This window comes from Neolamprologus multifasciatus, chromosome 9 (genome assembly GCF_963576455.1).
Source record: "Neolamprologus multifasciatus chromosome 9, fNeoMul1.2, whole genome shotgun sequence".
Classification (NCBI taxonomy): Eukaryota; Metazoa; Chordata; class Actinopteri; order Cichliformes; family Cichlidae; genus Neolamprologus; species Neolamprologus multifasciatus.
Window position 1 is genome coordinate 7,640,863 of NC_140447.1, and position 22,676 is coordinate 7,663,538.

The 22,676-nt window shown below is 40.3% G+C and overlaps 1 protein-coding gene across 3 annotated transcripts; it reads left to right on the plus strand.

Annotated features, from left to right (window-relative positions):
• Window positions 1-946: 946 nt before the first annotated feature.
• On the plus strand, window positions 947-21,574 carry odad2 (outer dynein arm docking complex subunit 2). Of its 3 annotated transcripts, none has more exons than XM_085172917.1 (22): window positions 947-1,111; window positions 1,708-1,955; window positions 2,167-2,324; window positions 2,675-2,879; window positions 3,037-3,143; window positions 6,886-7,022; window positions 7,242-7,355; window positions 9,530-9,657; window positions 10,153-10,284; window positions 10,427-10,558; window positions 10,686-10,839; window positions 11,220-11,366; window positions 11,707-11,916; window positions 12,759-12,992; window positions 14,806-14,916; window positions 15,029-15,183; window positions 18,090-18,270; window positions 18,364-18,425; window positions 19,061-19,175; window positions 19,968-20,156; window positions 20,366-20,587; window positions 21,205-21,574. In XM_085172917.1, exons 2-22 carry the CDS (start codon window positions 1,732-1,734, stop codon window positions 21,328-21,330), a joined length of 3,243 nt encoding a protein of 1,080 aa, XP_085029043.1. In that variant the 5' UTR covers window positions 947-1,111; window positions 1,708-1,731; the 3' UTR covers window positions 21,331-21,574. The 3 variants fall into 3 exon arrangements, with proteins under 3 accessions (XP_085029043.1, XP_085029040.1, XP_085029041.1); XM_085172914.1 differs by having other exon boundaries at window positions 948-1,111; window positions 9,527-9,657; XM_085172915.1 differs by having other exon boundaries at window positions 948-1,111; window positions 1,714-1,955; window positions 9,527-9,657.
• Window positions 21,575-22,676: the final 1,102 nt, after the last annotated feature.

The following is a 22,676-nucleotide window of genomic DNA, read 5'->3' on the forward strand; positions in this document are numbered from 1 at the left end:
CAGCACAATGCAGGACAGACGAGCTCTACAGAGGGTTGTGCGATCAGCTGAGCGCACCATCCGCTCCGAGCTCCCTGACCTACACTCAATCTACAGCAGGCGGTGCTGGACCAAGGCCAGGAAGATCGTGAAGGACCTCAGCCATCCCAACAACAGACTGTTCTCTCTGTTGAGGTCAGGAAAGCGATTGCGCTCCCTGAAGACCAACACAGAGAGACTGAGGAGGAGCTTCTTTCCGCAGGCATTACGGTCTCTCAATCACATCACCACATAGTACTGACCCACACATGTGGTTTTTACACACACACTGGACATTCTGGACATTTGTTTACACTAGTGGCCACTGCACAACTACACTGCGTGGTCATCTAATCAAATCACTCACTTAGTCACAAGTCACTTAAATAAATCACTTTTAAGCATATTTGCACTGCACAAGACACTTAAATATGTGGATTGCACAACCCTGGACATTACATTTCTTTCATTACCATTTATTACTCGTACAGCTGCTCTTATTGTTCTCTATTTCTTCATATATTCTTATATATTTTCTATATTGTGTATTTTGTGTATTGTATATTTTGTTGTACAGTTATCTTATTTTTAACTTTTTTTTATTTTTAAATTTTCATATTTATTTCCTATCCTATTCATAGTCTTTTATTTTAGGTGACGAGCAGTTGTCTAAGCATTTCACTGCATATTGTACTGTGTATGACTGTGTATGTGACAAATAAAATTTGAATTTGAATACAGTAAGTGATTGGGTCGCAGGGCATGACTTGTAGGCTCCTAACATGTTCACCAGCCGCTGAAAAGATTGCCAACTTCAGTAAGTGACAACAACACTTGACACACTCGGAATATCTTTCTTCTTCTTCTTCTTTTTCTTCGTCTCTATATAAAAAAGTCGTTTTCTACCGTCATGTGTCAACTGAAACAATTGGTTTTGTGAATTTTGACTTAACTCGCTTGCCGTTTCGTTTACCAGTGTCATGGCAACAAAGTGGGAGGGGCAATTACTAGAGCCGATAGTGGTCCTGTTTCCATGGACACTGAGGTTGACTAGCTACCAGTAACGGTTTTGTAAAGCAAGTTAAAATACACGGTAAGTTTGTACTCGAACAGATAGTCATAACTTCATGACAGACAGTGGAAGAGACTTGCTTCATGGTTAATTAATGAGGAATACCTCGGTGTGGTTTCAGTTGTTGTATCTAATATTAGCTGAAGACCATCGGCTTTTCGAATAACGGGACTCTGTAGCATAAAAATACGCTTAACTGTAGTCACTCCTGTCCCAAGAAAGTGTGCTGGTGCTCTTCACAGTCTCGTTAACGCCGTTATTATAATACATTACTTGTTTATTATTACATTGCTGTCCTCTAGCGAGTTTTGATTGTTGGAGATGTCTTTCTTTTGTTAAAGTTCTGCAGCTAACACAGACGTAAGGGTCTGGCTCTCTAGATTTTATTCAGCTATAATAATGATGGGAGGAGGGAGGGGATTATATAGTGTATATAGTGCATGTCATTTATTTGAATGACCCACTATGGCCATCATGATACCAGTGCAAGCATCTGTCTTCTTTTTTTTAAATTATCCATGAATCCATCCAGAAATATTTATTTATTTCCTGTCATATCCAACAAGCAAACCAAGACTTAAAAGGCTGTTTCAAATGGTTCCTTTGTTAATGTTAAGTTTTAGAGTATCCCAGACACAGCGATGGGGATATCATTGACCAGGGCTGCCCAGTGGACCATGGTCAGCTCCAGTACTGCCAAGCTGGCATCCACACCAATGAATGAGTCCTTGTTGAAAGAAATCCTGCACTTCGTGGAGCGCTTTAGTTCCCAACACCCACAGGAAGCTGAACATGTGTTTGAGGAGCCACTCCAGTGGAGTACCACTTTAGTGGCATCTGATTTCAAAACAGACTACGACATCAGGTTGGTCTAATCATGAAGCAGGCAGCTGGCTGGCTCTCAGTATTATGTGTCTGTGCAGGATTTGCTGTCACCATGGTGTCCAAATGTTTTTACCTTAGACATACTCAAAGCTGCATGTGGACTGTAATTAATTTGTTTTTTAGCATCAGTAAGATGTCCATTAAGCATTTCAGACAATTAAAGTTTCTGTTTTGTTTTATTTCCTACTCAGTGACTCAGATGTTCAGTCCCACGAAAGAGATAGTGAGGGCCATCCACTGCTGCAGCTCTCTCCACCGACTGTTTATGTACGCAGCTTCAGCCAGCTCTCTAAACTACTTCATCTGGCAGATGATAAGAAGTTGGTGGAGGTTCGGGCATGTCTAGAAGGTAAATTTGAGTCGAATTTGCATCCCAAGCAGTCCAACCACCGGCATTCCTCCATAACCCATGAACTTAATGTGTTTGTCCTCCTTGTTACTCTGTACAACCATCCAATTATGCCGCCATTGGTAATTCTTTCTCTGAACTAATATATATTTCTTTAACAGATGGACACATGATGAATATAGTAATACTTATTTCATACTGCCAGTGGATTTGTTATGGAGAGATAATATTAGCTTAGTTTTGAAAAGAAACAAAGTACAGTCAAAGCCAGCTGTTTTTATAGTTCAGAATGAATCCAACTCATAGCATTTGAATTTGAATCGCTAAATCTCCCCTCTTTTGTTGTTCAGAAAACAGAGAGCCCCTGGTTAAGATTCTTGGTAGGAGCTTTTCCTCTGACCTGGCGATAGAAGCCCATGACGATGCAGTAAGTGTGGTAGACAGGACGAAGGAGGAAGGCTTATCTAAGGACTTGGAGGTCAAGGTCAAACTGTTTCAGTTGTTCCAAGACATGGACAAACAGATCCTTGACAAACTTCTTAAAGACATATCAGAGTGAGTGTTTTTTTGTGTTCCATCAATCCTCCACAATATTTCCATTTAGACATGTTCAAGCACATTTGAAACAGCCTATCTGATTGGACTAGGAAGCATATTGAAAAAAGTAACTACTAATGAATTATTGTTTTGTTTTCCTTAATATTCACAAAAGACAAGTAAGGCTGAACCCCAAAGCAGTGAAGAATGAAGTGGAAATCCTTCAAGTGTTCTGCGGTGGAGGGGATAAAGGGCTCTTGAAGTCGCTGCGATACACATCAGGTTTGAATCAGTTCCACATTTTACTGGAATACGAGGAAAGCAGTCACTGTTAACTCTAATGCTGCATAAAAGCTGTGTTCTGCTGCTCTCAAAGACATGAGAGACAGATTCCAGTTTGCAAAGTCATTTTTCAGCTCAGGTATTTTGCTTCATTGCATTGCATTTAGCAGCATGCACACACAATGACACATTTTATTCTATTCTACAGAAAAAACAAACAAACAAAAAAAAACCCATTCAAATACGATTTATATTGCAAGTATAACTATAGACATCATAACCAATGATATCATGCTGCACTGTTAGATGTCAGTAGATTAGCTACTGTAAGAAACATCAAAAACATGAAATTTAGACTGTGCCCCATGATGGCTGCACCAGCCGGTGTGGTTCAACTACTACTATATAGTGCCAAATCACAACCATCACCTTTATTTTGCAAGCTAAGCACCTAAAATAATACAGAGAAAACCTCAACAATCAGACAGCCCCCCTATGAGCAAGACATCAGAGAAATTTAAGTGTTTTAATATATTAATATTTCATACTTTAAGGCTGCCTGTTTGTTTAAGGGAGATGAACAACGCATTATAATTTTACATAATTATATCACAGATGATAGACTAAATAAATAGATTTTAGGTAGATGCTTGTGCATTCTTAAAGTCTTATATATTGAATTGAACTGAGTGTGTCATGTGTTCAAAGCCTCTCCCAGTCAGTGCTGTTCTCCATGCCTGTCATGGTGTTATCAGCACAAACACTTTAAAGGTGATCATTAACTACTTTAAAGATGATACAGACAGCAAATGTAGTCAAACATCTCACAGTTAGTTTTATTGGGAATTAACTTTAACCTGTTAGGCCTCCAGGGGTTTTCTGAGCTTTCTTTTCAAAAATGAAATGACCAAAAAAATGGAGTATTTCTCTGCAATTACAAGCTCTCTGTAAACAGTTTTGGTATCAAAATAAAGCTAACGCTTTTGAGATGTCATCAGAGGTGTAAACATTATTGCAGATGTTACTATGTCAAAGTTACTGTAACTCAAACATAGAAAAATGGGCTTTTTTAAAAATTTCCCTTCACCTAATTTATTTAAAAGTATTTTATAGCACATAACACCTTTAACTCCAGAAAATCATAAATCAAAATATGGATATTACCTGTCCACAGATTCATGGTGACATAACTGCTCTTTTAACTGTTTGGTATCTTCGCTTTGTTTGGTTGTTGTTGAAATGGTTTACATGATTTTCTGGCTGAGATTCGGAGGTTTCTATGGACACTACTCACGTCGGCACTTATATTTCTGACCTCTTGTTATAACCGATTAATCGTGATCTCCTCCCTTTTGCCCCCATTTTTCTGGGCATGGGTGCTTAAAAAAACAAACATCTGTCTCCTATTTATGTGTCACATAGGAAAGAAGCATCAATACCTGATAAGAGACTTATTAATTTGGCCTTGCTGTGTATTATTGTGGTGTTTGGTGCAGTTTTCTTGTTTTGTGGGGTTGTTGTTTTTCTCAAGTGGAGATGAATATCTCTTTTTTTTTTTTTTTTTTTTTCTTTTGTGCCTGTCCCGTTTGGCTCTTTTGCCATCAGAATTATTGTCTAAAGGCGAAGAAAGATGCCCAACGGATTTTCTTTACCAAATTGACCATCCCAGCTTTGCCGTAATGGTCCATTTGATTCACCTTTTATTCTTTATTTTATTTTCACTTGCTGAATACGGGACAGACTTGACTGGGGGAAAGAAAAGGGAGAAAGAAAGAGGGAAAGAAAAACAGTTGAGAAGAGGGACGGGGGAGAAGGGCAAAAAACAAAAACCAACAGAATAAGCAGAAAAAAAAAATACATATATCGATCACCTGGATCACCTGTTGAGAAAGAAAAAAGAAAACAAGCAGAAGAAAACGAGAGTAATACAATAAACAACATCACAATGATATATGGGAATATGACAGTAAATACTAAATATTAAACATTATTGTGCAGCACGTAAGATCGACAGCACAGTGTGCTTTGAGGTAGGAGCCAAAAAGGGTGTAGTTTGTGTGTGTGATCACCCGTGTGTACACCTGTGAGCATGGACGCGCTTGTTTTCTTAAAAGGTTCCTTCATGTAATGATCTGCTAGAGGGTGTGGGGGGCCACTGCCCCGTCCTCCAGGGCATGAAGCAGGTATGGAGGAGATCAAAACTCCAGACATCCAGAGACCCCCAGAACACAAGAGACCAAGGAAGACCAACAGAGGGGCAGCCGTGCCACTGTCCCAGAAAGAGCTGAGGAGAGTCCCAGATGAGGGGTCACGGAGCAGAAGCCAGGGGGGGTTGCAGTGACGTGCCCGTGAGCTCCGCCGGCAGCCAGCTGTGCCTGAGTGACCGAGCCCCAGGCCGAGAGGCCGGGGGCACCCCACCTCCGAAGTGGCCCGAGCGAGCCCCAGGCTCCAGGCCCCGATAAGCAGCCGCCAAGGAGTGAGCCGGTGTGTACCCGGACGCCCACCCCCGGACACAAAGAACCACCAACGCACCGATGTCTGAGGGCGTCTGCCACTGGCAGGGGAAGTGGTGGGGGGAGATAGGCCTCCATACCTTGGAGGGCCTGAGCTGTCCTCAGAGAGGTGGCATCTGATACCCAACCTGACATATGGACACAGACATACAGGCACACACAGATACAAACATCCATTCCCACCCTCATGCTCTCATATGCACTTACTCCACACTCAACCAATGTGGAGACAGACATAAAGAGACGCTGTACACACAATCACACTCCCCAAGCGTACTCTACGAACCGGGTCTAGGTACCCTTGCCCCTGGAGGGGGGAACTGCACCCAGACCCAGGTTGTGTTACCCTTTTCCCTGCGGTGGGGAGAAGCAGACCGCCCCGACTCCGCAGCAGCAGGGAGGCCCCACATTCCGGAACCCAGTCGGACGGCCAACTCCTCCTCCTAGCCCCCCTGCTCCAGCAGGCCGCAGAGAACGAGGGTGAGAGAAGACTCCTAACCTCCCTCCACCCGCTCATTGTAGTGTTGATGTATGTGTGTTCTAAGGTGCATTTAAAACCCAGGAGGGCATGGAGCTACCTGCCAGAGAGCAGCAGGTAAGCGCATAGTCCCTCCTGCTAGCCCTCAATGTCTACGTGTATTTAAAATTGAGAGGTGGGCAACGACGCCAGGGGTGAGGTGTACACCCTGATGATAATTGGGATTCCGTGTAGCGTGCCCACCCCCAAGATCCTATATGTATGTGTAATGAGAGTGATGATGAAGTGAGATGAATATCTCTAACAAGTTCATTTGTTCACATTTGCATATCTTAATTTTTAAGAGAAATGTGTTTGAGTTTGTATACTATATGCATATAAGGCAACCATTTCCTTTTTCAGTATTTTTGTGTGGTGCAGTTTTCTCTGTTTTAACAAGAGGCACAAAGTACATTTAAGTCGACCTAAGATGGTTTGTTTTCATTTTTACATGGTCTTACTGAGGTGATGCAAAGTAAAAAAAACATGCATTCTTTTTTTTGGTAATGTGCTGGAAAAGCTTGAAAATGGACCTTGAAAGTGCTTAAAAAGTGCTTAAATTTAATGCTCAAAAATGCGTATGAACCCTGACTTGAGCTCAGGAGATGAGGCTTGAAGCTGAATTCTTTTTTTTCTGTGAAATAAACTCTAATGACTGTACCTTTAACAATTTCCAAAGTTATTAAGTTGGCTTTCTTGTTTTTGTTTTTAGACTTTGAATTTTCAAATGGCTATCGTGCCCCCCTGTGGAGACAGGTGCAGGGTGACATTTGCTACCTTGTGATTGAGCCCTGTGACACTGAAACCCTCTACATTACCTGTAGCACTGCTGGGAGCTTTCTCAATGGGGTAAGACTAGAAGTGAAAGGCACTGTGGTCCACATTGTGATCTTTTATATTTCTATGTAAATATGACTATGAACATAATCCTTTCATTTTCACACAAGCTTTCAGATATGTTCTAACCTCAGCTCAACTGTAACTTTAACTAACAACAGCTGACATGTGAGCCACAATAAATTGTGGTTTTTGGAATAAAAAATAGTTAATTTAACTTTGTTTTCACAGGGCATAAAACAGGAGGGGGAGGAGAATGGATATGAGCGAACAAGTGATACTTATGAAGACCTGGTAACACTTCTGAAGAGCAGATCTCCACATTTTGCTGAGAAAATAAACCAGGTAGAGTAGAATAATAGCAATTAACATAAACACATTAAGGTGTGTCTTTTTTGCTGTGAATTGTAACTCTCTAAGCAAAAGTGTGTGGGTTCTCAAATGCCTCTTTGTCTTATGAACCTTCTCTCTAATCCTGTGATTTTATGACAGATGCTGTGTGATTCATATTTGTACACAGAGTTGGGATTCTGTAATCCAGGCTAAAAAAATTTTGAGACCAAATAGACAGCAAAGCAGAGTATGCTTCTGGACATGACTTCAGTGATTGAGCAGTTGTTAGTATATGAACCTGCAGTGTCCCTGTTTTTTTTAACTTTTCATCAGACTTTGCTAATCAGTCAATAGTCTGCACCAACTCCCAGTTTATATTAGCATGTTGTACTACTCTCAGCCATTTAAGCTGAGTGAATGAATGTGAATTTTTTTCCATATTGCAATACTATACATCTGTATATATGCCAGGATATACTGATGATAAGTGGACTACTGGAACTACTACTTGTCCATGTATGCCTCATACATGGACAAGGACTGACAACACAGAATTGATGGAATGCTACTATTCCAGCCAATGCAGTAAGAGATCAGTTATCTTTAACACATGTGGGAACTATGGATGAACACAAAAGCCGACATCCACACTGCCCAAGAAGCACCTGGCAGCTCATTGCAATGACATCAATAAAAGACGAAGCTGGAGTTTAAGAGGCTATTGCACAGTGGAAACAGTAGTGAGCAATATGGACATAATGAACCAACTGTAGTAAAAGAGACCAGCAGAATTGAACTAGTTGATACCCAGCTGCCTACAGGGACAGAAGGATCTAATCTTTATCAGAGGAAAAAGATTGTGGCCAACCTCAAGCAGCCACTCAACCAAGAGCAGGAGTCCCCCGGCTCACTGGCAAAGTCCCATCAGTGAGGGAACATTACATCACCGGTTCAACTCACCAGAATCATCAGCGAGGATATCAAGATGTCATTCAGACTGGGAAAGTGTAGGCGAATAGCTGCAAAGAGAGGGAAGGTGATCCGAACTTGCTAGAAGATAGAATATCAGATAAAAAGTGCAGCTGCAAGTACCTTCTTATCCCACAGGCCAGTGGGAACTGAGGTGAAGTGAAGGCCTGCCATAGCCAAGTGCCTCTAGAAGGTAAAAAAGGTGCTGAAAAGCAAACTGAACAGCAGGAATAAGATCATATGCTGATAGGGCATATGTATTGATGGAATAATAAGCTGGCCACAGGAGGTGATAGGTGGCATTGATGCCAAGACATAAAAAAAAAAATCCTTACAGTGCATTGAGGTCTCCACCTGAAGTCTGTGAAAGAGGGAGAGTAAGGATTAGTGAATGTCAGAGTCACAAGGATGAAACACGGAGTGAGTATCCTGGATTGTAGATCAGGAAGAAGGATTTGAGTCCGACCCCCCTCTCTCTCTCCCTGCTTTCCTGTCTTTCTTCACTGCATCTGTCCAAATAAAGGCTAAAAGCAAAAAAAGGACAGCACAGAGACATTGTGTATAGGAAACATCTGTGCCGCATATGGACTAGACGTCCCCAAGTATCAATGGGAGAAACCACCAAAGTTGGCTGAGAACAACAGGGCTAATTTCCTGTAGTACTTTTGAGTTCCAGGCAGACAAGTACGAACTTGTCCATTTCTCATATAGCAGAATTGGAGAAAGTTGGTTAGCCTAGTAAAGTCAAACTGTGGGTTTGTATATTGACATATGTTTCCAATAGCACTGTGTGTTTTATAAAACACAAGCCAATGAAAAAAGCAATTGGGCATGCTTGGCTCTAGCTCATACACAAGCCCAAATAAATAAGTCCATATATTGTTGAGAAAGGGCTCTTATGTCAATTTTGTGTTTTTAATTATAACTTTTTACTCTTTCGTGGTTTTTATACGAGTCTTCCTTGAGTGGCATGACCAAGACTTTGTCAGACATAGAGTTGCAAAAATGGATGGAAAATACAGCACGCTGATTGACAAGAAGTCAAAGAAATGCTAATCAGCTTAATCAGAATAGCTTTTTTTAATATAAGCAATAATTTGAGAAATTTACAGTCAGATTAAAAAGCACTTTACAGTCAAATTTTGCTTGTTTTGTTGCAAATTGGAAGAGGTATTTACGCTCATTCTTCAGCTTCTCGCTTTCCCTCTTACCAGCAGGCTTCTGCAGTTCAAGAACGATCAACAAAAAAGGAAAAGACTGTGAATGAGCAACTACAGCTTGAGCTGCACACAACACGTAGGAACATATATGAACCAAGACCAAGTGGTATCTTGTCTACATGTAGGTATGTGATGATTCCTCACTTAAGAATTGTTCTGAATATTGATCGCAGGTATTCTTCTTGAAGAGCAGATGAACTTTGATGACCATGATTCCAAGTCTTTAATGCATGTGTTTAGTGTATCTGCTAGCAGTCAGATGTTAGATAAATAACGTTAGATTTATGTCAGATAAAAACATGGTTATATGGTTTAGAAATTCAAGGGAAACCCTCTTTGCTCTCTGCTAAACACAAAACTTAGGAATAAGTATGAGAAAAGAATCCCCAAAAGATCTATCACATTTGGTCTTTGATTGATAAATAGATCTAGCATGGGCTGAGCTGTTGCAGCTTTACCTCAGGATATTTGTACCCATCTGAGGAGAAACTGGTCTTTTTAATTTTAATTGCTTAAAAAATGCTGAACCCTGTCCTGAATTGTTAAATAATGATTATGCCAGAAAAATGACATCTCAAAATAGAAGTAGGTATAATGAGTCTTATTTCACATCATTACAGTAAAACAGAGGAAAATAAAGGCCATAAGAGTTCTGAAGAGGAGGAAAAAAGTCTTAGACAAGGAGCCAAGAGCAAAATAAAAGCAGAATTCTCTGCATCTTCTTCACCTGGACACATGTCCTCCCAAAAACGGTAAGATCTCTTGTCAAAACCTACAAGGGTTCCTTCTTGCACTGCAGCTGGTGTAAACTAAACTAAGCAGAGGTTAGAAGTGCAAGGGATCTGATTGTAGCCATGAAGCAGCTATAATGACTCTTATTTCACCTCATTATAGTAAAACAGAGGAAAATAAACCCCTTAAGAGTTCTGAAGATGAGCACAAAAATCTAAGACAAAGAGCCAAGAGCAAGATGAAAGCAGAATTATCTGCATCTTCTTCACCTGGACACGTGTCTTCCCAGAAACTGTAAGTTTTTCTTTGAAGAGTTTCCTCTAGATCTGCAATTGGGGTAAATTCAACCAAGAGGTTAGACATATAGGGTTTTGATTGTATGTCTAATTAAAAAGGCAGAAGTTGCTCTTGTGTATTTTAGGAAGACATCAGCAGGAGCCCTGCCAGGGGAACTTTTCAGTGAGAGCTCCACTGAGAGTGAAGAGGAAGAGGAGCAGCCATATCGCCATCCAGAGACTAACACAGACCTGCCCTCTGAATACTGGCAAATCCAGAAACTGGTTAGGTATCTCAAGGTATGATAAGTTCACTCTGCACAACAGAAGCAAACTCAGATTTCACAAAAACATCTTTGTGTGTGTGTCTGGACGCCACACAGCACAGTTATTTATAGTTTGCCCAGTAGTCATTTTATAATATCATTGCCATTAGATGCTGAAACCTACCATGAGCCAAACTGAACACCAGGAATTCAGCAAATCATTTTAACCAGCACAACGCTAAACACTTAAAGTACAAGGCTGTGGCATTAATGAAACAGCTCCAGCATGTGTAGCATTATGAAAAGAAACAACAGAGTAAGAGGGAAGAGCAGTATGAGAGAATGGAGAATTCTTAATGTTATTTCCTCCTCTCCTACTTTCTAATTCATTTGTGTTTGAAATTATTGTTTCAGGATGGTGACCAGATAGTCACTGTTGACACTCTTTGTGCCATGATGGACTTTAATTTGATGCAGGAGTCATGCCAAATGGCTATCCAGGACACAGGTGGCCTTAAAGTCCTCCTTAACTTGCTGGATACAGATGAACACAAATGCAAAGTGAGTAGCCATGACAAAGTTGGACTTGCACGGCCTGCTGGCATGAACAGAGCTGGCCATGTGTGCCAGCCTGTGTTTTAGTTTTAGAAACATGAGTGCAAGGTAGAAAGCATGCTGTTTAAAGAATGGGGTAGCAATTATTCTATAGCATTCCTAATGAGATGTGTGGGTTGGTGCTTTTCAACTTGGTTGTACTGCAACATTTTATCTACTTTTAGTGGAAAGTTTAGCTACTTTTTTGGCTACTAGAGACCTCTTGTGGGCATAAGTTTCTTTATCATAAAACAAACATAATTTTTAACTGGTTATATTTAATATTAATGTGTTTTCTTGTGATTAGATCGGATCTCTAAAAATACTGAGAACCATCAGCCACAACTCGCAAATCCGTCGGGTTATTGTTGACATGAAAGGCGTGCAGAGCATAGTGAAGATCCTGGACTCACCAGTCAAGGAACTGAAGGCCTTAGCTGCTGAGACCATCGCTAACGTGGCCAAGTTCCGCAGAGCAAGAAGAAATGTCAGGTTATATGGTGGTATCAATAAACTGGTGAGTGTAAGCACAGTAAAATGTAAGTTCAGAGTGTGACATGGCTCAAGCTCTACAATCCCATGGTGAGGAATGCAGCAGAAAAAAACACTGCAGATTTCAGCCTGATTTTTCTGTACTGGTAATTATGAAAAATCTCCAACAGTGGCAGATTTTCCTTGAAAACAGGTCAGCTTGTTTATGATGTAGTATTTTTTTTGTACTAACTTCAGAAAACTTGGAAACTTTGAGAAAAATTCTGTTTTATTCTGATGAAATCCATATATTAACATAGTTCAAAGGTTTTTTTGTTGTTATTTTGGCTTCCTTGAAGCAAACAATTATGTTCCCTTTTCACACAGTAGATGCCTGAGAGTGGTCATCAATTTTTTTTAAATTAGAAAGTGGGTGCTGGGTACCAGATGGAGGGATCTTTGACTAGACTGCCTTCCTAATTTAGCCATCATGTCTTGTTTATTTTGTTCAGCCCCAAATCGAATGAACACAGAATGATGGCTTTAAATGGTCACACTGGGCTTTTCAGCATCAACATCTATCCTGACAGTTTTCCACTCCTGGCTTCTCTGTTGTTTTAATTCTCTCTGAATGAAACGTTCTAGTAACAGAACTTTAATCCCACCCATCATGACCAAAAATGAGCTATTTCCATCTGGAACCATAAATTATTACCCAAATGTAGCAAATAAATTTTTTGAGTTTAGTTCTTGAATTTGTGTTAGGCTCACAGATCTTATATGTAGAGAATATCAGATTAAATACAGAGTGTGTTTGCTTGTCTGCACACAGCTTCATCTGTGTGTTTATATACATGTAAGTTTTGGGGTGTCTATATCTCCAATCAGGTAAAGCTGCTGGACTGCCTTCCTAATTTAGCCAGCCTTACTCCCAGCCAGGAGGAGGATATAGAGGTAGCCTGTTGTGGGGCTTTAGCATTATGGAGCTGCAGCAGGAGCACCAAGAACAAGAAGGCCATTCGGAAGGCTGGGGGTATCCCTCTGCTGGGACGCCTGCTCAAGTCTCCACTTCAGAAAATGCTTATTCCAGTGGTTGGCACCCTACAGGAATGTGCATCAGAGGTGAGAGGGGCCTAGGACTGACAACAAGTCGTCAAATTAAAACATCTATTCAAAGTGTTAGAACAAATACTGCAAATCATTTTTATTAAATGACAATGCCAGTAATTTCCCTTTCTTTTTTAATGTAAATACATTTATAGAACTGATAATAGTTTTGCATTTTCTAATTAGTTTTTATTTTTATTTCATCTAAACTTTAAAAAGCTTTAAAAAAAATTAAATTTAGTTTCAGAGTTAACTTTCTTATTTACATTTTCTTTGTTGTTGTTTAAAAATGTTTAGTTTATAGTTTCTGCTGGTTTTCTACTAGTTTCAAAGCTTGTGACCATAGGTGAGGGTAGGGACGTAAATAGACCGGTAAATCGGCAGCTTTGCTTTCACATTTAGCTTTCTCTTGACCACGACGGACGAGTACAGCAGCCGCAATCTATTTGTCAACTTCTGCTCCTGTCTCCCCTCAATCAAGGGAACAAGAATCCCTCCACTTGGGGCAGCAACAAGCCCCTTATCTGGAGGGGTCAAAATATTTACCCTATTTCTGCTGATGGCCATGGCCTTAGACGTGTAGGAGTTAATTCTCATATTCACTGGTTCATGCTCGACTGTGAATTTGCTCCAGTGTGAGCTGGAGACCACCGCCTGCAGCCAACAAGACCACATGAGAGACTGGGTGCCACGAACCGTAACTTTCCGATGCTTGGTTGTTCATACAAATTCTGTGCTTAAAGGTTATGAACAAAATGTGTGACTTATTGTCATTCTTTCCTTAACTCTCCCCACAAAGTTGGAAGCATGAACTTGTCAGAAATGCTTTGGTATGCTGAAAAATTTTAAATTCCTTCTACTGGAACTAAGGGGCAAATCCCAAGTCCTGAAAAACAACCACACACCATAATCCCCCGTCCACCAAACTTTACACTTGGCACAGTGCAGTTAGACAAGTATCACTCTCCTGGCAACCACCAAACCAGACTCTTCCAGCCAGAGAAGCATGATTTTTCACTCCAGCGGTGGCATGCTTTACAACATTGCATCCAACACTTTGCATTGCGCTTATAGATGTAAGGCTTAATTGGAGCTCCTCTGCCATGGAAAACAAATCCATGAAGCTCTCTATGCACTGTTCTTGAGCTAATACCACTAATAGTTGACTGTCGGCTGTCTAGTAGCTAGGAAGTATTCATGGCTGGACTTGTTGCACAGGTGGCATCCTATCACAGTGAATTCACTGAGCTCCTGAGAGCAACCCATTCTTTCTTTCTAATGTTTATAGAAACAGTGTGCATTCCTAAGTGCTTGATTTTATATACCTGTGACCACAGAGCACTGTCGAGCACACCACCCAGCAACTCCAAGAAGGGTGGATACTCTGGGTACACTGGGTACTCCAAGGGCAAACAACATCCAGGACCTATTCTCTGGCTTGCAGGTGCAGGGATCAAATGCTCTTGTCCACTGATTAAAACTCTAACTCAAGGATGTCCACCGCAGCCCACCACCTCCCATTGAAGGCAACTCTAGACTAGAACAGAGTCCAGTCCGTCTTTAGGAGACTGGCCCCATAGCTCAAGCCATGTGTTGAGGTGAGGCTATATCTAGCCAGTATCTCTCAACCTCACACACCAGTTCAGGCTCCTTCCCCACCAGAGAGGAGACTGGGAGGCTGGGACTCAGTCGCCAGCCTCAATAGCCGCCTATTGGTCCTCCATGGCCTTCACTCTTGGCTGCTGCCTGAGACACACTGAGCCTAACCCTACAGCACCTCATGGTTCATTCATGGTTATGTGATCTGTTTATTCTTGTGTCACTACAGGAGAGCTACAGGACTGACATTCAGACTTTAGGCATGATCAAAGATTTGGTCAGAAACCTAAGCAGTGACAACGATGAGCTACAAATGCACTGTGCCAGTGCTATCTTTAAGGTACCTTGTTTCTTGTCTGTGTCTTGGATCCATTGGAGAATAAAGGATGTGGACTAAAAGAGTTCTATAACAGTGTTAACATAGCTCTCACTTCTCTCTTTTTGCTCTGCAGTGTGCAGAGGATAAGCAAACCCGTGACCTGGTGCGCAAGTATAAAGGTCTGCAGCCACTGGTCTCACTGCTGCATAAAGCAGGCAACAAGCAACTTCTGGCTGCTGCTACCGGAGCAATATGGAAGTGTTCCATAAGCCAGGAGAATGTAACTAAGTATGAATACCTCAGACAGCACAGCGGTACCACTCATTAACACACACAGATTTTAAAAGAGAATATAAAAGAGACACAGAGAACAATGTAGTCATAACTTTTTAGTGTTCGTTATTAGATGTAACAGATTAGTATGACTTTGACAAATCTCTTGATGAAATAGGTTGATAGCAGTAAAACACTGAATCGTCCACATATGCCCATGCCTTTCGAACATATGTTTGCCAGGATGATGCAGTCTGTGAACACATGAGTAGCAGCGGTGGATATAGAACGCATCCTGCCGACTTCTGTGCATGAGGGACATTATACCATCACCACATGTTATTTTTTATAGATTTCAGTTTTTTCCACAGCTAAACAAAAGGATCAGTGTGGATGCTGATTGCATAGACGTCAGGATGTGTTGGTTATTCCCTTCAGTTTAGCAAATGAACTCATAAGCTAGTCTGTTGTAATAATTGCTATAATTTAAAAAAAAAAAAAAGTACTATATGAAGTTGAAAGCTTTTTCCTGAGGTGAGAAAATGCATTTTTTCTTATGTGTAGTTCAGATTTTAGTGGAATTCTAAAAGTAATAAGAAAAAGGGTTCAGTTGCACTCACAAGGCTTTCTGCACTTCATATATCATAACTGACACAATGAAAGCTTAACTGGCCATGAGTAATTTAGCAGCTTAAAACACTTGCTGTCAGTACAGAGTCTGTCTCACTTAATGAATTGTCACACTATAAAACAGTTATCCAGCTACCGATAATAATAATAATAATAATACTAACAGAAGAAGCGCTCAGACAGTGCAAACCTCAGCCAAGGCAACTCACTCTCTGGGCAGTATTTACTTTCAAGGAAACAGTATTGTATATTGTTCCTATTGTTTTCTTTGTTCTTTGAAAGTGAGGTCAGAGGTCAAATGTTACATGATATTTGGATGAAAACTATAAAGTAATTTTTAGAATTCCCATATGCCAGTATCACTTTCTAAATGTTTCCACTACAAACAATGGCAGTAGAATTTTAAGCAGTTTACAACATAAAAGACATTTTATGAACATTTGACCTTGAAAGAGAGGTGAGAGGTCCAAAGTAATGTGATATTTAGAATCGCTTATATGCTGTTATCATACAAACAATGGCAGTAACAAACATAGTTTTAAATAGGTGTTGACAATACACTCTACACTTGAAGCTATTTACCAATTTTTGACCAATTAATTATCAACTCAACCTTTGAGACCTCGGAGGATGTTAGCCAAACTTTAATGGATAGTAAACATGACCCCACTCTACAGCCTTAGACATTCATTAAGGATTATAAAAACAATTTTAGTGTTTACAGAAAGAATGACATGCATGCATGCACACACGCACAAACACTTTCACAAACATAACCTCCATGTGAGAAGAAATGATGCCATTAATCTTATGTAAAGCACATTTAGTGACACTACAAAGACTAAAAAACACTTTGGTTGTCCTCACTCTAACTTTAACTTGTCACAAAGGTTGACAGCGTTCTCTCATTTTGTGGTTTGGTTTCTGTGTGTTGTGTTATATTTTGTTTTTTGGATGACATGCACAGCTGGATATGAATGAAGGTGAAATTGGCCACCTCTTTGGGAGGAAACCAGTGTGATGCACAGCAAATGTTTTTAATGCCCACTTGATCTGTAAGTGGATCCGTTTTTTCGTACTCTCTCAGGCTTATCACTTAACCTCCTAGGACCTGGCGTCCACATATTTGGACATCACATTTTGGGTTATTTAGACCAAAATAGACCTGATATCCACTTACGAGGACATTATACTGTTATTGTTACTGTTATTGTTACTGTTACTGTTGTTCTATCAAAATTTTAAACGAATATCCTCATATGTGGCTCTTATTTTTCTTAAAAACAAAAATAAGGCCCCAATGTGACCAAATATCAAAGAGAAATTAAAAATGCATGCCGTGGAGGAGTGCGGGTCTTAGGAGGTTGAAATGTCTAGGTCAAGCAAAAGTTTGGAATGAAGCGACAGAGCCTGTCGCTTCCTTTTTGACAGCCTTTTTACTGTCAAAAAGGAAAGGCTGTTAATGGTAACAGGGTTTTAGGGGCATGCGCTCATTTCAGAATCAGTCACAGGCTGAGTGGCGTACTGAAATGACAATCATTTTTGAATATGTTTTGTTACAGGAGTATTGAGAGGCAAGTCGACTTTCTTCTCTTTTCCGTCATTAAGTTTAGGGTCAAAAGAGACCCTGTAGCCCACTGCAAACAACAGGATGTTTTTTTCTTTTCTGTGACTGATGATTTACATGGTCTGGACAGCAGCACATATTAGCCATTTTCTTGATTAATGATAATACAGACATTGATTCCATGGTGCAGTTAAAAGGCAAAACTGGAGCCACACAGTGTGCTAGCTGTTGACATTTTACATTTATTTTTGACTTGGTTTTCTTCCCATTGTGGATATGCATGTCTTTTCCTAGTATTTCATGCTGGATTTAGTCAGAAACGACATGAAAGGAGAAGGGGAGCAGAGATGGGTTGCAGTGTGGCTTGCAGATACAACTAAGTCAATGCTAAGTTTGAGTAGTATGCCCTGCATGGGGTTCTAGACATAGTGATAGTCATCAGTCTGTTGTTCAAACCACTTCACACCGTGGTCCAGACATGGTTCAGACTATTGAATGGATTAAAAAGTGAGATAAGAAGTACTTTATTCATCCCCTGACTTTCCACCTATGTATATTTTTGCTGCCAATGATAGCACAAATGTTTACAGTTCCCAGTCTAGCACAACCTGGTAAAGACTACTAAACTCTTAGTGTTGTTTTACATTCTTTGGTTAAAATAATTAATTGCTAAATTATTCTAAGTGATATCATGCAACCCCAGTTTTGTCTTCTTTCCTTAAAGGTTTCAAGAGTACAAAGCCTTGGAGATCTTGGTGAATCTACTAACTGATCAACCTGAAGAAGTCTTGGTCAATGTAGTGGGAGCCCTGGGGGAATTTGCCCAGATACCTGCTAACAAGGCTGCCATCCGTGAGTTTGGAGGCATCAAACCACTAGTTAAGTTGCTCACAAGCCCAAACCAGGTATCTAGATTTCTTTTTCTATTTTTGCATTAAGGGTGATGCCATGTTTACAACTTGATCCTTTACTGATTCATCTTCCTGTAATCTAACCAGGCACTGCTTGTGAATGTTACCAAAGCAGTGGGTGCCTGTGCAACAAATAAGGATAACATGGTGTAAGTCTCTGTCTCTTTCTGTACATCACAAGTACAATTTACACAAGACAAACTGCCTGTTAAAATGTGATGTGTCTGTCTCATATATTCACACACTCACATATTCTTGACAATACGGTCATACAGTTTTACAAAAGAATGACATCAAGTCTAGGATCTAAACACGGTATCATTAACTGGTCATGCATTGATGCTTCAAGAAATCTCCTGTTTTTTACATTTGTAATTATGCAGGTAGGTTACCCTTTTATCCCCGGCTTAATGACAGGTTTTAAAAGCTTTGTTTATTGTACCTGCTGTGTTAAATGTGGTTGTGGTTTAATTCCCAGCGTTTTACTATAGGCCTGCGGTCACTGTTAGGAGCTGAGCTGGTCAGACTAACATACCTAAACCTAAATACAACTTAATGTCAGAATTCACGTTGTTAGTTATCTATTAGTGCTAACTAACACATTACAAGGTGTTTGGGATAAAAAGCTCAATAAAAAATTGTCAGGATGATAAAATATAGCCAGTTACTGTGGGGAGTTTCACACAGTGGGCAAAATGTGTTTACAATTGTTTATTTGTTTGTTCATTCTTTTCTTTCATTCCCTCTTTTCTCACAACACTTTCATGTCTTTCTCTCGCTTCAGAATCATTGACCAGCTCGATGGAATCCGTCTGGTGTGGTCGCTGCTAAAAAACCCCAGTGCAGATGTTCAGTCTAGTGCTGCTTGGGCTCTTTGTGCATGCATTGAAAATGCAGAGGTATGTATTTCTTTAGTTGTCTGTGACTTAAAACTGGGTCTTTTGTGTCTCCTGTTTGTGTGAAGTGAAGCACATATTTATCCTGTGAATCAAAGAGTTCTGCAGTCTTTTTGCCAGACTGAGTAAATATCCTGTGGCATGGCTTCTGATTTCCCAGCTGAAAATCTTCTCTGAACATGCTACCAGCTCCAGAGGCACACAGCTGGGGTGGCTGTAGCTCAGAGGACAGAGCAACCATGCACAGAATAACATTATATTCATTTGTAACCGTGGTGTGTTAAAAGCATAGAAAACTTATAAACTTATGATATGCTGTAAATTAAATATTGATGTACCCACTGTGTCCAAACCCAGTGGACTACCACCTTTAAACCTCTAGCTCAGCATTTTGGACATTTTTGTGTTGTTATTGTGTGCCAATATTTGAACAAGATTATGCTAAGTTGTGTGGTTAGCAAGGCCAATCCATATTTTGGACCAGTGTAGATTCCAGCTAAATTGAGCTTTAACACAGAAAATAATTTAAGCATCAGTTACTCGTGTTGTTTGTCAGAGTCCACTTCAGTGATTTGAAAGTTGATAGATCGATAAAAATGAAAATGAAAAAAATTGTAAATGCTTGCATTCTGTTTTTATTTACATTTTAAAAGGCATCCTGATATTTTCTGGAAACAGGGTCGGGCTTTGTTAGTACTTATTCACTGGATCCACTGGACTGGATTCTTAGGACTGCTCCCCTCTTGATCATCTTCTGTGTTCGTTTGCAGCTAATAACAGACTTTTTGACTCTAGGATGCAGGAGAAACTGCACGCTCGCTCATCGGTGGATTCCAACTGATTGTTAAATTGCTGAGCTCAACAAACAATGAAGTGCTGGCAAGTATTTGTGCTGCCATCTGCAAAATAGCCAAAGATGAGGAGAATCTGGCAATCCTCACTGATTTCGGGGTCGTCCCATCGCTGGCCAAGCTGACTAACACAGTAAGAACACCTCACTGCTGGAGAAAAACAACAGGGTTGTAGTGTTGTTGTCTGTATTCATATACCATCTGTATGCTGAGTTTAGGTGCTCTTTAATCACTCACTGCTGTATGAATCCAGCTAATGAGGGGTGCATTAGTAGACACAACTTGTTCTGGGCAATGTAAAAAATGCTCTCCGGGATTCAGTAGCGTCTTATTTCTCTCCAGACTCATGACAGGCTCCGTCACCATCTTGCTGATGCCATCGCACAGTGCTGCATGTGGGGCAGCAATAGGGCATCATTTGGTGAGGCTGGAGCTGTGGCACCACTTGTGCGTAACCTTAAGTCGAAAGAAGGCTCGGTCCAGCGGAGCACAGCCATGGCCCTGTATCAGCTGTCAAGGAATCCCAACAACTGTATTACCATGCATGAAAAAGAAGTAGTTCAGGTCAGTTACAGTGCTGTGGTACCTAGATATCTGACTCCAAAATTCAGTCACATTCAAACTGCTTTTTTGTTTCCTCCATTTAGACTTGCATTTTTATTCGATTTTATTTAATGGGTGGTAAGAATGTGCCAATTCAAGAAATACTTTATAAATCTGTTTGTTTGCTCTTATTAATGTACCAGTTAATAGTTGCAACACTACTCCATAATGTATATTTGGATTTTAATCACATGAAACACAAATGTTTCACACACACTCCTCGACACTAAGCAGACTGCTTTTGTCTTTTTCTACAAAATAATGTGGTTATAAGTAGAAGAACAGCAGTTCTTTAGATTTTAACTGGACTTATTATGTAAGTTCACAGCTTTTTCACCCACAGGCTGGCTCACTTCATCTTCTGGTTTTTCTGGGAAAATCCTAGGAATGCCTTGCCTCTGCTTCTTTGCTAACCACACCGATGTGTGGACTGGTGTATTATAATGCATCTCATGCTTTGAAATGTGATGTGATTCTGGTGTTTTAAAACAGTTTTGAGAAACACTCTTTAGTAAATGAGATTTGTTGGGAATACATTCTTCTGCTGGTTGTCAGCTCTGTCCTGTATACTTCCACAGCCACTGATCCACATGATGGGATCCGATGACGAGGAGCTTCAGGAAGCTGCTGCCGGCTGTGTGCGCAGCATCCGACTACTGTACATGGCTAACAGGAATGCTGAGTTATTCACTTTTAGAAACTGATCACAGCAACACCCCTGGATATGCAAGAGGGACTATACAAAAATGATCAGCGCAGTTATGTAATGTGTTACTTTAAAGAACTGTGTTTTTCCAGGCTTATCAAATTTAGTTTGGACCATTTAATTGTTAGAACAAAAAAATTCCTACACTTTCTGCTCTAATAACGAAACTGTTCACTGAACTGTCTGAACTGTCTTTCAGATATATTCTATCTGTTGGTTTCAAATAAACTGCTTTACCTTGATCGATGAGTGTATATTTGTTGGCTTTCTTGTTTTGATTTCAGCAGGGAACTTTAATCCTGAGCTCCTACTTTACAGTCCAGGTGCCTACAACAGAGTATTAGGACCGATTTAAGAAAAAAATATGTTCATTTTGAGAAAAAAGTTGAAAGTTAAATGTGGATATTAACGTTGTCATTTGAAGTCAAACAACTGCCACACCTGCTAGACCTGCTACAAAATGCCTCGTATCAATGAGGTAGTGAAAAACTTGATCAGTCATCTTATTGTGTCTTGTGATACAGCATACATCCTCTTTATTGCATGAGGCTATAACAGTGATATCCTTGCATCTGTTCATTGCCAAACATTTCACTTTGTACAAATCCAGCCAACTCTTCCAGTTTGAAGATAATCTGTACTCAGGTCTACTAATTTATAATTACTCAGGCTTCATTGATGACTAGTTATAATATTGCTTTGCAGTGTTATGTTCCAAACGGAAGGACTAAATACCAGCCAAAGGGGTTTTTCACAAGCTGACAACTCTGAGTAGTATTTCAGACTCAGGAGGGAGCCGGGACAAGGTAACTGCTCTCACACTGCAGCAGGAATGGAGCCGCGTTACTGAAACTCAGGACAGGGATGATGTAGAGGACAAACACGTATACAACTTTGGAACGAGTTTGCATGGCTCTTTATTCTCACTTGTAACCCCATATAGAAAACTAAATGTCATAAATGGTGACACAGGTTGGAACTTAAAAACACTACTTGGGTGTTTTGTTTCTGTGCTTTTGTTGCACGGAATTAGTGCAATGTTAATGATGAAAGCTCAAAGGTGCTTCTCTTGTCAGGACAGATTTCAGCATTTAACTAGAAATTACAAGTTGAATAGAATAGAATTGAAGTTTACTGCATTGATGCACACGAGTCACATAACATTTATTTATCCACTGTACTCATAATTGATCTGCTGTCTGCACGCATTATTCACAGGGATGGCTGTGGTTCAGGTGGTAGAGCAGATCAGCTACTGATCGGAAGGTCGGTGGTTCAATCCTTGGCTTCCCCAGTCTGCATGTCGAGTATCCCTAGACAAGATACTAACCCCAAATTGCCCTC